The 16,408-nt window shown below is 42.0% G+C and overlaps 1 protein-coding gene across 1 annotated transcript in view; it reads left to right on the top strand.

The window, feature by feature from the left end:
• Positions 1 to 767: 767 nt before the first annotated feature.
• Positions 768 to 16,408, top strand: part of slc24a3 (solute carrier family 24 member 3) — a 132,845-nt gene continuing 117,204 nt past the window's right edge. Inside the window, exon 1 of the mRNA XM_056236948.1 lies at positions 768 to 1,233. Within this exon, the coding sequence (XP_056092923.1) occupies positions 1,059 to 1,233 (175 nt within the window). The 5' untranslated portion in view covers positions 768 to 1,058. The remainder of the gene's footprint in view (positions 1,234 to 16,408) is intronic.

Raw genomic sequence — 16,408 nt, 5'->3', positions numbered from 1 at the left:
TTGAACTACTAGATGTTGGAAACCACCATACCAAATTACTGCTAGAGAAAACAAATATTTGTGTAATTGGACTTTTGACACAAAACCGGTGATTCCTAGGCTACACCTTGTGACAACTATTACACTATAGCCCCGCTCTCCACTATAGGCCTAGAATTTACGGCGCATCTCGTTATATTTATATCTCATTATATTTAGCTGGATTAACGTATTAATAATAAAATTAATGAATTATATTAATATATTTAAATTAATTTTAAGTTACCTCACTGCCCCTGGAGGATCACTGGGGCCCCCTAGTGGGCCGCGTCCCCACCGGTTGAGAACCGCTGTTTTAATCTCTCTCGTTCCATGTCTCTCTCTCTCTCTCTCTCTCTCTCTCTCTCTCTCTCTCTCTCTCTCTCTCTCTCTCTCTCTCTCTCTCTCTCTCTCTCTCTCTCAATGCATGGACTTCATACTAGCTATACTGTTCACCATTAAAACTATGCATGACTAGTAATGAACAACGCATTAGTGATGAAAAAGAAAGAAAAAAGAAAACAAATTAAATCGAGCCGACTCCCATCGTTCACTTAAATGAGCCGAGCCGAGTCCGACTCGTTCGCGAACGACTCATCACTGAAACAGCTGCGTTCCAGTTTCTCTCTCTCTCTCTCTCTCTCTCTCTCTCTCTCTCTCTCTCTCTCTCTCTCTCTCTCTCTCTCTCTCTCTCTCTCTCTCTCTCTCTCTCTCTCTCTCTCTCTCACACACACACACTGCGTTCACTTCCTTACTTTCACCCCCCTCCCTCTCGCGCTCTCTCCTCCTCTACATCCTCAATCTCTCTCAGCAGCAGCAGTTTGTGTCCTGAGAGAACTGGCACCAAACTGACGCATCCATGGGGCGCGCGCAGCATCTTTATTTCACCACATTACAATTTGAAGTCATATAGTGGAATATTCACGCCAACGCAACAAGCACACGTCAGTCGTTCGGCGTTTAATCTTCAGGCTTAAAACTCTCAGTCTCTCCATATCTGTCTGTATTTGTTACATTTGTAGCTGTGTCGAGCTGTGGTGATGGATGGGGATGCGTGTGTTCGCGTGTGGACTCGACCGCTGCAAGTGATGCTCCAGCAGAAGAAGATCAAAGCGCGGAGGAAAAAGCGCAAGGAGTTGTTCGGGGGACAGATGTGCTTCATCGGGCTGCTGCTGCTGGCGGTGTCCGGCTTGTCTAGTTTGGCCGAGAAATCCGGTGAGTTTCGGTTCAGTATTTGTCTGGAATGTGTGTTTGTGAAAGCGGAGGGGGGCAATGGAAAGTTTTACGGGAGAATCATACTCGCACTCGAAACTGTTTTATTAGAGAACCGTACTCGCAACATTGCACCGACTTTTAAAGGGAAACATGCAGAATCACTCTTAACTGTTCCATAATGGATGTATTTCTGAAACAGTTAAAAGTTTACAGAATTCCGCTACACAACTGTTTTAGATAAGCATGCTTAAAGAGTCACACTATTAACCATTTTAGCCGTACTTAAGACTTAAATATTTGAATGAACCGTAGGCTACTTATAACATTTTGGTGAATCGTAATGACACTAGCTATAAACTGTTTTAGAGAGCCAAACTTAACAGTTAGAGAACTGTTTATCATATTAACCATTCTAGACAGCTGTATACTCACACTTTTAACTGTTACAGTGCTCCGCACTCTTACAATGAACTGTCTTAGACAAGCGACTGTTAAAGAACCATACCATATTTACAATGTTAACCGTTTCGGAGAGAACCATAGCTACTACTAACACTATAAAATGTTTTACTCAAACTATACTGTACTATTAACAGCTGAACTCACACTATTAACCGTTTAGAGAGGTGTAGGCCTACTTAAAACCGTAGGCTACTTGTTACTGTTAACCATTCAAGTAGTGAACACTACAATTAGGCCTAATCGTTTTAGAGAGGTGTTTATGCTGACTATTTTAAAGAGTCATATTCTTGCCATTTTGGAAATTCGTGTTAGAACTATAAACTAGAGATATCTCAACCATTTTATAAAACCTACTCTACAATTAACAATTGTAGACAGCCAGTTACTCTAATAATCATTTTAGAGAGCCATACTCAAGACTTAAAGAACCTTACTCACAATATTAACTATTTTGAGAAGCCTCGTACTAGCACTAAAATCAATTTGAGACAGCCATAATCAAACAATTAACTCTTGAGACATCTGTACAATTATTATTATTATTGTTTTAGAAGATAATCATGCTTACACTTAAATGTTACTGTGATTTAGATACATTTTTGTCATAAATACAATTGTGCTAGTGTTACAGTACGTACTTGTGATGTTGATGTACTGAGTAAAGTGTTTTTAACATCTGTGTTTAATAATAGGTTGATCTGTCGCAGGGCAGTTTTCTCCCACAATGCTGATAAAGTTTGGGTTCTTCAAACACTGAAGGAGTTCTTTAGAGCTGAACATAACTGACCCAGGGATCCTTGATGATCTCAGTCATCTCTATATATTATATAACACAATGTGCATCACTAATTTGTTAAAACTTGAGTCAGGACAATGTGGCAGTTAATCTCAGAGACATTAACAGTGAATGTACCTTTTTTCACAGGCTTGCTTGTTAAAAGCATTTCTACCACTCATGTTTACATTATAGCGACATTGTAGGACTTGCATGAAGTTGTCTCCTTAAAAGTTGGCAAATATTGGCATAGGGGCTTTTCTCATCAGATGGTCTAGTTTTGTCCGCTCCCTGATCCATGATACCGTGCAATCTGAATCCGTCCACACACACTCCATCTGTCCATTCGTATCTGTGCAACTCAGCACAAAAATAATGACTCTTCATAATAATCTTACTATTAAATATATCCCCTTTGAAAACCATTCAGGATGTGTACATCTGTCATATACCCTGAAATACAAAACAAAAGATATTTTCATAGAATGCTCTGCATGTTCACTTAAGGGCACCACATTTAAAGATAATCTTGTTGTATAACATAATCTTGACAGCTCTGTGTACATTACATTAAAAGGGTCATTTAATTCTATTTTCAAAGATCGTTATTGTGTGTAATAGAATATGTTAATATGCTTTAATGTTCAAAAAATACATTATTTTTCACGTACTGTTCATTATTGTAGCTCCTCTATGCCCAGTCTTTCTAAAACATGTCAATTTCTACAAAGACCCTCCTTCCGAAAAGCCCAGTGTGCTCTGATTGGCCAGCTGGCCCAGTGTGTTGTGATTGGCCGAACACCTCAAGCGTGTGTGGAAAATGTAACACCCCTTAGCATAATCGCAAGCTTCAGCTTCTTAAGCAATTAAAGACAGGTAACAATGTCATCAGTTTTACCATATCAGTTTGAGCCCGAGTCATATTCTGAAAATGCAGATGACCAAGCCGATCGATCTGAACCTGATACTCGTCTGTATTTACAGTACACAAGCCGCGGTTCAGCTGACAAATGCCGCCAGTGTGAAAGCACAATGGGTGTGTGCTGCTTCAGCTAGTGTAAAACAGAACACGTAGTGCACCTATGTTTGTCATCTTTATACCACAAGTTATAAGCGGAGAACAGAGAATGCTACGTTTGCAAACATAAATCCATCTCTGCAATTTTGATCGTAAGAACGACAAACAATATGCGTTACTCTACACTGCACAAAACTCTGCATTTGAACAGTCAATAGCAAATACTGTACTTTAACATATAATAAAACATACTTACAGGCTCTGATTCAGAAGCGCCAGATTGCCCTAGCTAAGTTGAAATTGACCCATTTTTTTTTAGAAATAGCCTTTTGTGCACAGCCGGCCTTGTGATCTGCCAGGTTCAGGAACCTCTCCTGCGTAAAATGCGCTGCACCAAAGTCCTTTTAGGCAAGTCATGCCACTCGGCCGCCATCTTGGCAACGCCTCCGGGCAGCTATTTCGGACTAACAAGACCAGGCTCCTATCTAAATGAATGGGCAGAATGTCAGAACTGCAGTTTCACTGGTCATAAACACTGGACATAAAAACTGCATGTATAGAAACAGCAGTAAAATATGATAAAAATCGCTGAAAAAGTTTGATGACTTTGCCCCAAAATAAGGTTTAAAACGCCTTTTCCCCCACAGGTTATACTTTTACTACGCATGCGCAAGGGTTCTCTCCCTCTGTCGTCCGCGCGCTACACAGTTTGAAGCACAGTACAGGTCCTTCTCAAAAAATTAGCATATTGTGATAAAGTTCATTATTTTCCATAATGTAATGATAAAAATTAAACTTTCATATATTTTAGATTCATTGCACACCAACTGAAATATTTCAGGTCTTTTATTGTTTTAATACTGATGATTTTGGCATACAGCTCATGAAAACCCAAAATTCCTATCTCAAAAAATTAGCATATCATGAAAAGGGTCTCTAAACGAGCTATTAACCTAATCATCTGAATCAACTAATTAACTCTAAACAACTGCAAAATATTCCTGAGGCTTTTAAAAACTCCCAGCCTGTTTCATTACTCAAAACCGCAATCATGGGTAAGACTGCCGACCTGACTGCTGTCCAGAAGGCCATCATGACACCCTCAAGCAAGAGGGTAAGACACAGAAAGAAATTTCTGAACAAATAGGGTGTTCCCAGAGTGCTGTATCAAGGCACCTCAGTGGGAAGTCTGTGGGAAGGAAAAAGTGTGGCAAAAAACGCTGCACAACGAGAAGAGGTGACCGGACCCTGAGGAAGATTGTGGAGAAGGACCGATTCCAGATCTTGGGGGACCTGCGGAAGCAGTGGACTGAGTCTGGAGTAGAAACATCCATAGCCACCGTGCACAGGCGTGTGCAGGAAATGGGCTACAGGTGCCGCATTCCCCAGGTCAAGCCACTTTTGAACCAGAAACAGCGGCAGAAGCGCCTGACCTGGGCTACAGAGAAGCAGCACTGGACTGTTGCTCAGTTTTGCATGTCATTCGGAAATCAAGGTGCCAGAGTCTGGAGGAAGACTGGGGAGAAGGAAATGCCAAAATGCCTGAAGTCCAGTGTCAAGTACCCACAGTCAGTGATGGTCTGGGGTGCCATGTCAGCTGCTGGTGTTGGTGCACTGTGTTTTATCAAGGGCAGGGTCAATGCAGCTAGCTATCAGGAGATTTTGGAGCACTTCATGCTTCCATCTGCTGAAAAGCTTTATGGAGATGAAGATTTCATTTTTCAGCACGACCTAGCACCTGCTCACAGTGTCAAAACCACTGGTAAATGGTTTACTGACCATGGTATTACTGTGCTCAATTGGCCTGCCAACTCTCCTGACCTGAACCCCATAGAGAATCTGTGGGATATTGTGAAGAGAAAGTTGAGAGACGCAAGACCCAACACTCAGGATGAGCTTAAGGCCGCTATCGAAGCATCCTGGGCCTCCATAACACCTCAGCAGTGCCACAGGCTGATTGCCTCCATGCTAGTGTTGTCAAAAATATCGATATTTCGATAAATATCGATACTGAAATATCTGAACGGTACCAATACTAATTTCCCGAAGTATCGATACTAGCCGAGCAGTCACTTTCACTTCTCTCAAAAGGCGCGTTGACAAACACCACACGTGACGCACTCTTCTCTTTCGCTCTGGTTAAATAGCAAAAGTGAAGTGAATGGAAAGATGGCGAGGGCGGCGCCCCCGCGACCGGCTTTGGTTGATTGATAAAGAACACCACGAGCGGGCATGTCGGAGAATAGCGTGGACACGCGTAAAAAACACACCGCGAGCGGGCATGTCGGAGTCGGAGAATAGCGCGGACAAGAGCTACACACCGCGAGCGGGTATGTCGGAGTCGGAGAATAGCGCGGACACGCGCTACACACCGCGAGCGGGCATGTAGGAGAATAGCGCGGACACGCGAGCGGGCTGTGGGCACCCAACAGATTGTTTGACTATCAATAATCCCTCACATCACTCATTTTTAAAAATTAATGTATAGGTGAAAACAGACTTAAGGAACAGGCTCCAGGGGTAGGCTACTATTTAGCAGCATATGCTCAGCATCAGGGGTGTTTGTTGTTTGGACAGACCTGCCCCCACTGCTAAAAAAAATATCCTCAAGGAAACACTGTAACTCTTCCCATTTGAACTTTTCTGAAACATTAACCAAGATGGCCTAGTTTTGTTGTTGATAAGAGTCTGTGTTGTCTCGTTTTAATTCTTAAAGTTAACATAATCTGACTGAGGAATCTTAGACAAGTAAATATTGTAACTGTGGTCAAATGTAAATTAACTGGTGCCTATTTAACTTTATTCAAACATTATTTAATTCTGTAATTTTCCTTCATTAGCTATTATCATCAATTTGATTACACAGATATTAATTAAACTAAACAGCTAGACAATGGCATCTCTAAATTCAATAATGACATGCCTTTAACTGAAAATTGAATGTTTAATCTTATTATTATACATTACTGACTCTCTATCCTCCAATTTGATACTGTTAAGTGCTTTTTTGTTACAGTATATTTTAATCTTTGATAACAGTAGGTAATAAAAATACATCATGTTAGCTCTGGTCCAATTAAAAAATATAATCAAATAGAACTCAGGACATTTTTGTTCATGTAAAATATACCTCATTGTCATGTTCTAGACTTGTTATATTTAGCTTTAAATTAAAAAAATACCCCCTTAATATTGTGGCAGTTTTTTCTCCGTGGTATCGAAAATGGTATCGAATATCGATATTTTTCAAGGTATCGTATCGAAGTTAGAAATTCTAGTATCGTGACAACACTACTCCATGCCACGCCGCATTGAAGCAGTCATTTCTGCAAAAGGATTCCCGACCAAGTATTGACTATTGAGTGCATAACGGAACATAATTATTTGAAGGTTGACTTTTTTTTTGTATTAAAAACACTTCTTTTATTGGTCGGATGAAATATGCAAATTTTTTGAGACAGGAATTTTGGGTTTTCATGAGCTGTATGCCAAAATCATCAGTATTAAAACAATAAAAGACCTGAAATATTTGAGTTGGTGTGCAATGAATCTAAAATATATGAAAGTTTAATTTTTATCATTACATTATGGAAAATAATGAACTTTATCACAATATGCACATTTTTTGAGAAGGACCTGTATGTGCGAGCTCTTGCTGGCTCGCTCTATATTCCGGGAGATTTGAACTAATTCGCGGGCATCAGGTAGCCGCTATCAATCTGCGGGAGACTTCTGATGTCTGATATTACACAACTCACACATACACTGCATATCAAATCTGCCGCCTTTTCAAACAGTAACGTATTTTGCGCTGTCGCAAACCTCAACTGTGCGCATGCGTCAGTGGAACCAGACGATAGGCTTAAATGTTTCCCGGCTTGACTGTTAAAAGCAGACGATTGGCTTTCCAGCGGGAGGGGCGGGACATGTGCATACAACCGCCATCTTTGGCGTTACGGGTTTTCCCTATATAGTTGTATTAAGGATTGATGAAGTGGCATGTCTCTATATAAATAGTCTCTGGCTGCACCCACACAAACCTTTGGGTTGTGCTGTTTGTTGTAAATAAATCTTAACCACTGATTCCTAATTGCGTCCACTTTCGGAAGGCCAAATAAAGTGCTTTTGCTTTCACATAGAAACACACAGTCTTGGCGGCGTTGTCGACATGGCGGAGACAACACTACTACAATAACTGAAGTCACGCCGTCTTTCTTTGCGTATGCATTTGGGCGGCATTATGAAAACACGGTATTTCCACATAGTGACGTAGGCATGTGAGGGAGAATTCAATCGAGGCATTTTAGCTAAGTCTATGCCTTAGCTTTTAGATAGATTAAATATTTTTGTGGGAGATTTTTACCTTTGCAACTTGGCAGATCGTATATACATGGACAAACATAACACTAAACATAACACAGTAAAGACAATGGAAAACATGAAATTGCATCATATGACCCCTTTAAGGCTGTTGGATGAAATGGATAGAGCATTTAATTTACATGGACAGTGTTTTAATATATATATAGGAAGCTCCTATTTTGCAAATGCCACAAGGGAAAGCAAATGAAGAGAAGTGGAGAAAGTGAAGAGGTGGATTTGGAGGGAAGAATAGGGAATGATAAAGGCAGGGAGAACTGTGCTGAGTGGCCTGCCAGACAGAACAGACACTGATATAAAGTGACTTCACTGTCAGGTGCTGACTGGCTCTGACAGACATGCTGCCTGCATTTGGGCCAGCTAGCCAGGCCTCTGAGCTTGCTTCTTGGGTTTTTTTGAGGCACTGATTTTATTGATTTATTGATCCATTTATTTATTTACATCGTTTCTTGTGTCCCCCATTTTCTTTCTCTCTCTCTCTCGCTCTCATTTCTCAATACCCTTATCTCTCTCTTGCACTATTTGGACAGGATTAGTTTTTCAAACGGCTTGAGTCAAATTATTACCAGAGGACATCTGTGATTTCATGTACTGATTCGGACGGGATTTGGAAATCTATAGTTTTTTTTTCTTCCCGTCATTTTACCAGGAAAATGTCGACAAAAACGTCTACATTTATAATGCTGCTCCAGGCAGGGCCATAAGAAATCTAGCATTAGATACAATATTCAATGAAAGTCATGTTAATAATTATGTTTAATATTAAATGCATATAAATGAAAAGATTATATATATATATATATATATATATATATATATATATATATATATATATATATATATTCAGATAAAATATCTCCTCTGAGTTAGCAAAAACAGTACGCACCACATTTTTAGCCAAGGTTGTGTGAGAAAAAAACAATGTTTTCCTGCCCAAATGGGGCTTTTGACGTCAATTAATGTTCCCTGTGTGCCCAGATGCTCCCAGGTACCTCGTGTTCATGCTTGGCATGCTTTCATCTGGAAGAAAAAGGGAAAGAAAGAAAGAAAAATGAACAATGTGTTAGATCTTCCTATTGTCTTTTTGGACAATACTGGAGAGGTTTGGCATGTTTTGGTTTAAATTTCGCAACACTTTCTCTAACAGGTTTAAGAAATGCACAGCACTGGATACATCTTTAGGATTAATAGTTTTCTTCAGTTGAAGTCTCAGTCTCTGGCTGTTGTGTAATGTTTGTTAGCCCTTACTAATTTATGCTGCTTTATATGGATATAGTTATTAAGCCTATAGAAATTTCTACACTCACCCCCTTTTTGCCATTTTTTTTTTAAGTAAGGCAACACAAGCAAATTTTTAATGTCAATATTTTACATTACATGTTTTAGGCTATACATTTTAAAACAATATAAATACTGTTAAAAAATTAAGATAATTATTGTGACAATTTCTGGCTGTCAAATGTTATATGCATAGATATAAAATATGCCTCAATATTTCATATTATTCCTTCTTTCACTTAGAGTGTCCTTGACATTGGTTCAAATGACTGAATCTTCAATCTTTCTATGTGTCACGTGAACTGTGGACAATAGAACACCTGAAAGGCTCTGGTTCTCAGCAAAATGGCTGAATTACGTTCAAATGAATAAAAGTCATGAATGAAAGTCATTTGACCGAACTTTTTAGTTCCCCCTTCAAGCTAATGTTGCATCACTAAATCTTGCAATCATTGATCATGTGCATTGCCTTGCGTTTCAAACTTCAACATTTGTTTTTCTGTGATGTATTGAATGTTGTTGGTGGAAATTCTGAGTGAGCTGTTTGACATACATATGAAATTGCAAGAAATTGTTTATCTGGTTTTTATAGGTGACCTGGCTGCTTAATTGATTTTTGCATAGCTTTCCAAGTAGGATTACTTCTTGTTGTTCTTAACTCTCTCTCTCTGCCATTCTCTTCTGACCAGCTCATTTATCATCCACACTGGTCCACACCTTTAGTCTCTTTTGGAGCAGAGCGGTTCATTATTTTAGCTAGTTTTACACCACGCTGGGCCACAAGCCTGACAGCAAGCTAGTCCCAGATGGATGACATGAGATGGATCAGTGCTGTAATTGTAATTCTATATCGCACAGACAAATTGAGGGTTTTGACAAATGTGCGAAATGTCAGAGGTCTAACAGTGTTCAAGTTACAGATTTGTGGCCATTGAAGCCCATGCACAGGATATTAGGTGGCACTGTAACAAAGGTGTAAATTAAGCGTTCCATATAATATTATGATATATTAGGACCATATGGTCAGTAATATCAGGATATATTTATCATCTGATATCACATATTTAATTTGAACTCTCCTTTCCACTTATTTTTTAGATCATAGGTTAGCCATCATCGAGCACTAACTTAAAGGGATTGTTAACCCTAAAATGAAAATTAAGTTATAATTTTCTCACCCTGGTGTTGTTTTAATGCAGTATGCCCTACTTTCTTTTATGGACCACAAAAGGAGAATTTTTACAAAAATGTCCCGCTTGCGCTCATCCATATAATGGCCGTAAAAAGCGACCAGCATCAAGCTTTTTAAAAAATACTCTCCAGGGTTAGTAAACTATGACCTAATTGTCATTTTAGGGTGAACTATCCCTTTAAACTATCCCTTTTGAACTGTGTCAAATGGTCTGTGGATGCGTCAAGTGTGGTGTGCTGTATGCTGCGTGCTTGTCTCATTCAGCTCCCAGCCTCTACCGCTGGCTAGCGTATGTGAAAAGGGAGCAGAGTGCGTAAGTCTCCCCTGCCAGTACATAGCCTCTCCACAGACAAGCCCTATGTAGTGCCTCCGCGTGGCGACACACGTCAACTGAGCACCTAGTGGGCTCAGGCTGAACTACAGGGGACTCGGAGGTGGTCTGCCCCCAGACATGCGGCATGCCAGGCCCACCGGTGTGTGGATAAGCCCTGATGCCCATGAACAGCCCCCCATCTATGGGTCAAATAGTCACACAGCCATCAGACAATGGCTCATCGCCAGGCCCACTGGCGTGTGGATAAGCCCTGATGCCATAAACAGACCCCCAGCTATGGGTCAAATAGCTTGGCTCCACTGCCTTGTGGATATCTCCGGGAGGATTAAAGGCTAAGGAGTAAACCTGACAGAAATCCGGAGTGGAGCCCCTAAGGCGGTAAGAATGACTAATTGTCACCTTTCCGGCAACTCCTGCAGCCAAGCCAGGTGCCAAATGTCGTGCTTCGCACTCCTTTGGACTCCACCAGCGAGGCCGAGAGGGGGATTCTGTCGAATGGGCAGCCCAGGATCCCCATACACCATGCCCAGGCTATGCGTCCTGGAGAGGCCACTCCAGTATCACTGCTTGCAGTGATAAAAACAACACGGGAGGGAGCAGTTACGAGTGATAAGTCAAGAGTAAATTGGCGTACGCTCAGACGCTACGGGTTTTCTCCGACGGTGGGAGGGATTATCGAAATCCTACTGGTCAGCTACCGCCCGCCTCAAGCTGGGCAGCCCCCAGCCAGTAAGGTGCTGACCCGCCACAGTCTGCCTGCTTCAATGGGTGCTTGGAGCTAAGGGAACAGACCGACAAGCAGACTGAAAACTTCGCACCAGGCAAAGAAAGAAAAAAACATAAACCACCAATCTTGCGACTAGCAAGCTGGAATGTCAGGACTATGTGCCCTGGCTTCTCCAAAGATCTTGATCAGGTTGATGACTCCAGAAAAACAGCAATCATTAATCGTGAGCTCCTGAGGCTGGATATTGACATTGCTACCCTGCAGGAGACCAGACTCCCTTCAAATGGCAGCATCAGGGAACAGGATTACACCTTCTTCTGGCAGGGAAAGGAACCAGACGAACCAAGACTGCATGGTGTCGGATTTGCAGTCAGAAACTCTCTGCTATCGTCAGTTGAACCACCAGGAAAAGGTACAGCCCGTATCCTCTCCCTTCGCCTCTCAACCTCCACAGGTCCAGTGAACATCCTGAGTGTCTATGCTCCCACACTCAGCTCTCCAGCCGAGGCCAAGGATGAATTCTACGAGAAACTAGTGAACATCATTAAAGGAATTTCCCCCACCGAACAACTGTACGTGCTTGGGGACTTTAACGCCCGGGTGGGAACTGACCGGGACTCTTGGCCCCGCAGTATTGGTCATTTTGGCGTTGGTAGAATAAATGAAAACGGACAGAGACTGCTTGAGCTATGCTCTTACCATGACCTCTGCATAACCAACACATTCTTCTCCACCAAGCCCAACCACAGGGTATCCTGGCGACACCCAAGATCCCATCACTGGCATCAGCTGGACCTCACTATCACCAGAAGAGCTTCACTGAACTGCGTCCTCATTACACGCAGCTATCACAGCGCTGACTGTGACACCGACCATTCACTGGTTTGCAGCAAGGTGCGCCTTAAACCAAAACGGATCCACCGATTGAAGCAGAAAGGACGCCCACGCATCAATACAGCAAAAATAAAAATCCCAGATCTGTGTGAGCGGTTCGCTGTCTCCATCACAGAGGCCCTCAGAAACTGCCCAACGGGCAGTGCAGAAGAAAGATGGAATCATATCCGTGACGCCATCTATAACTCTGCCATGAATATTTTTGGGAAGAAAGAGAGGCAGAACCCGGATTGGTTTGAAGCAGGAATCCTGAAACTTGAGCCAGCCATCACAGCCAAGAGAGCAGCTCTGATCAGCTACAAAAGGGAGCCATCAGAAAAGACGCTCGCGGCTCTCAGGAAAGCCAGAAATGATGCCAAACGGATTGCTCGACGCTGCGCAAACGACTACTGGTTAAATCTTTGTCGGTCCATCCAACTCTCAGCCGACTGTGGTAACATCCGTGCCATGTACGATGGCATGAAGAAGGCTTTCGGCCCAAGCGTTACCAAGGTCGCTCCCCTAAGGTCCTCCTCGGGAGACATTATAACAGATCGGGGCAAACAGTTGGAGAGATGGGTGGAACATTACCAGGAACTCTATGGAAGAGAAGACATCATCACTACCTCAGCAGTTGAGAACACCAACCTCCTGCCTGTCATGGATGAACTGGATGCTGCCCCTTCTATGGAAGAACTCTGCAAGGCCATCGACTCTCTGGCCTGTAACAAAGCACCAGGCAGCGATGGTATTCCTCCAGAGCTCATCAAGGCTGGGATGAAGACCGTTCTTATCCATCATTTGCATGAGCTCCTGTTACAGTGCTGGGAAGAAGGAGCAGTGCCCCAAGACATGCGTGACGCCACCATCATCACTCTCTATAAAAATAAAGGAGACCGTAGTGACTGTAACAACTACCGTGGAATATCCCTTCTCAGCATAGTTGGAAAAGCCTTTGCTCGGGTAGTACTAAACAGGTTACAGTCACTAGCAGAACGTGTATATCCGGAAGCTCAGTGTGGATTCAGAGCAGGAAGATCAACAATTGACATGATCTTCTCACTGAGGCAGCTACAAGAGAAATGTCGCGAGCAGAGGCGACCATTGTACATCGCCTTTATCGATTTGACTAAGGCATTCGATCTAGTCAGCCGGAAAGGCCTCTTCACCCTTCTGCAAAGAATAGGATGCCCCCACAAGCTCCTGAGGATCATCACTTCTTTTCATGAAGATATGCAAGGCATCGTCCAGTATGATGGCTCTTCCTCGGACCCATTCCCTATCAGAGGTGGAGTGAAGCAGGGCTGCGTACTCGCTCCAACGCTCTTCGGCATCTTCTTTTCCTTGCTGCTGACCCATGCCTTTAGCAAATCAGAAGAAGGCATATACATCTACACTCGAACCGATAGAAACCTGTACAACATTGTACGCCTCCGAGCAAAAACCAAGGTGCGAAAGGTTCTGATACGGGAGATGCTTTTCGCAGATGACGCTGCCTTGACTGCACACTCTAAGGAAGCTCTACAGCAACTCATCAACTACTTTACGGATGCCTGTAGAGATTTTGGCCTCACCATCAGTCTCAAAAAAACCAACATAATGGGCCAAGATGTTAGCAGCATCCCAAATATCTCCATTGCTGACTACACCCTTGAAGTGGTAGATAACTTTACCTACCTTGGCTCTACCATCTCCAGCAACCTCTCCCTGGATGCCGAACTAAACACTCGGATTGGAAAGGCAGCAGCAGCTATGGCCCGCCTAGCAAAGAGAGCTTGGGATAATTCCATGCTGACAAACCACACCAAGATGAGGGTGTATCAAGCTTGCGTGCTCAGTACTCTACTCTATGGCAGTGAAGCATGGACCCTGTACTCTCGGCAAGAACGCAGACTCAACTCATTCCACCTGCGCTGCCTCAGGAAAATCCTGGGCATTACCTGGCAAGATCATGTCCCAAACAAGGACGTCCTGGCCCAGGCTGGAATAACAAGCATGTTTGCATTACTCTCCCAGAAACGCCTGCGCTGGCTAGGCCACGTCAGTCGCATGCAGGATGGTCGTATACCCAAGGATCTACTCTACAGCGAGCTTGCTACGGGCTCCAGACCAATAGGAAGGCCTGTTCTTCGCTACAAAGACGTTTGTAAACGTGATTTGAAAGCAGGCAACGTCAATCCAGCAGTCTGGGAAGTAGAAGCTGCAGATCGCTGCAGATGGAGGCAAGCGGTCAAAGCAAGCATCAAGGTGTCTGAGAAGAAAAGAGAGTACGAGTGGGAAGAGCAGAAAAAGCACAGACGGCAGAGGGTTGCATTAGCAGATATAGAACAAACAGACCCAGGCACATACTACATCTGCAGCAACTGCAACAGAGCCTGCCGCTCCACAATCGGACTGTACAGTCACAGCAGGCGCTGGAAACCAACCACAGAGACTCCTTGACGCATATTCCATTGTCTCCAGAGACAGACGGATGCCAACAATCCCTTTAAGGGATAGTGCAAAGATTTAAGCATTATTTGTTGAGCCTTGGTTAGATAATAACCTTTTTTTACAAATCTGTATAACACATCACATTATAATGTTAAATTCACTTAATAATCACAATTTTGATTTGCCACTGACAAAACAATTGTCATTATTTATTTTATTTGTATTTTTTTGCAAAATGTGTAGATTTTTAGTATCATTATTTATTAGTTTTCAACCATGAAAATAAAGAACATAATTTGACCAGAAATTATTTTTTTAATCAGAGCATCGCTGAAGACTTCCGAATGTTACCAAATGATAAATGAATTAGAAACAACAGCATGGTATTGTCATTTATCAGGAGAGATATATAGTGTTATGCTCATTGTAATATCCACTGACATGAACTGAATATTTTCTGTCAGCTGTAAAATATACTGACTCTGCAGTTTAGCTTTCGCTTGAGCTGATGAATGGAGCCAGTGATGTTGTTGTCTGGTGCACCATCACCTACAAAATCCATCATGCTTACACACCAAACCAGCCTCTCTTTTTATATGCCTTTGACAGCTCACAGCTCACTAATCATTCACAATTCTGTTTGAAACATGGCTTTACTTGTTGAGTCCGATGCACTAAATATATGAAGCACAGGCTGTCGTTTTCGCAGAATTTCTGAGATGTGTTCACAGTGAATAAAAACCATCCAGTCATTTGATCAAGTGTGAAGAGCAAATAATGGCTCATCTTTCAGTACATCACAGTTGGCAATTAAGCTCCCCGTTCAAACTGATTACAAAAATCCTCTCAACACAGTGTAAATGATGTGACTCAATAATGTGAATCTTTCAAGCTTAAAGAAGAGGCACTGCACATAGTTTAAAGGCTAAAATATAGCTCACTCATTTTTTACGTGATAGATAAATGCACATGTTAGTTCCTGTTATTTTTCAGTAGTCTGTTTACATCATGATAAGTTTCTTGTCCATTAATAAAGTGAAAAATCAACACTATCACGTAGATGTTTTGTAGAGGAGCAACAAAGTAAACAATATGCACACATAGGTATCTTGGACAAGCAAGCCACAGCTAAAAATGTGTGAATGTCATTTCAATATATAACAAAATGTCAAAACAAAAGTGGCATTTATTTGTAGAGAAAGATAGCACAAGCACACTTTACAAATGCAATAGTTCTCAAAAAGGAAAACTCTAGCATCATTTGTTTGCAGATGCCACCTGGTTTGATATTTTGAGTCTACAGTGATGACCATCATTTTTTTAAGTGTTCTCTACATATCCACAAGTCTCCATATATGGTAAATGTATTTTACAGACCACCATGATGAAGTGACATTGTTGTTGACTGTGCTGAGCTGTTTACAAAAGTTAACATAAACCTTGAGCAAGATGTATGCTAACAAATTTGGCTCTCTGTCTGTGATGTGCTCCAGCATAAGACTTGACTTGAGCTGGTCTATTTAATTACTATAAAATCAAAATGAATAGAAATAAAGGTGGATTTGAATTGGTGGAGGCATAATGGAAGAATTGCCACAAGATGTTTAAAAATCCTGTCCAGTGGTTGCTTGAATAGCGGTGGTAGCGCTGTATTTCAACTTGCCGTCAAAGACGATTCCATGATAAATTAATTAATAAAGAAA

The sequence above is a fragment of the Rhinichthys klamathensis genome, unplaced genomic scaffold (assembly GCF_029890125.1).
Source record: "Rhinichthys klamathensis goyatoka isolate OS25496 unplaced genomic scaffold, OSU_Roscu_1.1 h1tg000474l_1, whole genome shotgun sequence".
Taxonomy (NCBI): domain Eukaryota; kingdom Metazoa; phylum Chordata; class Actinopteri; order Cypriniformes; family Leuciscidae; genus Rhinichthys; species Rhinichthys klamathensis.
This window is presented reverse-complemented; position numbering and strand designations above follow the sequence as displayed.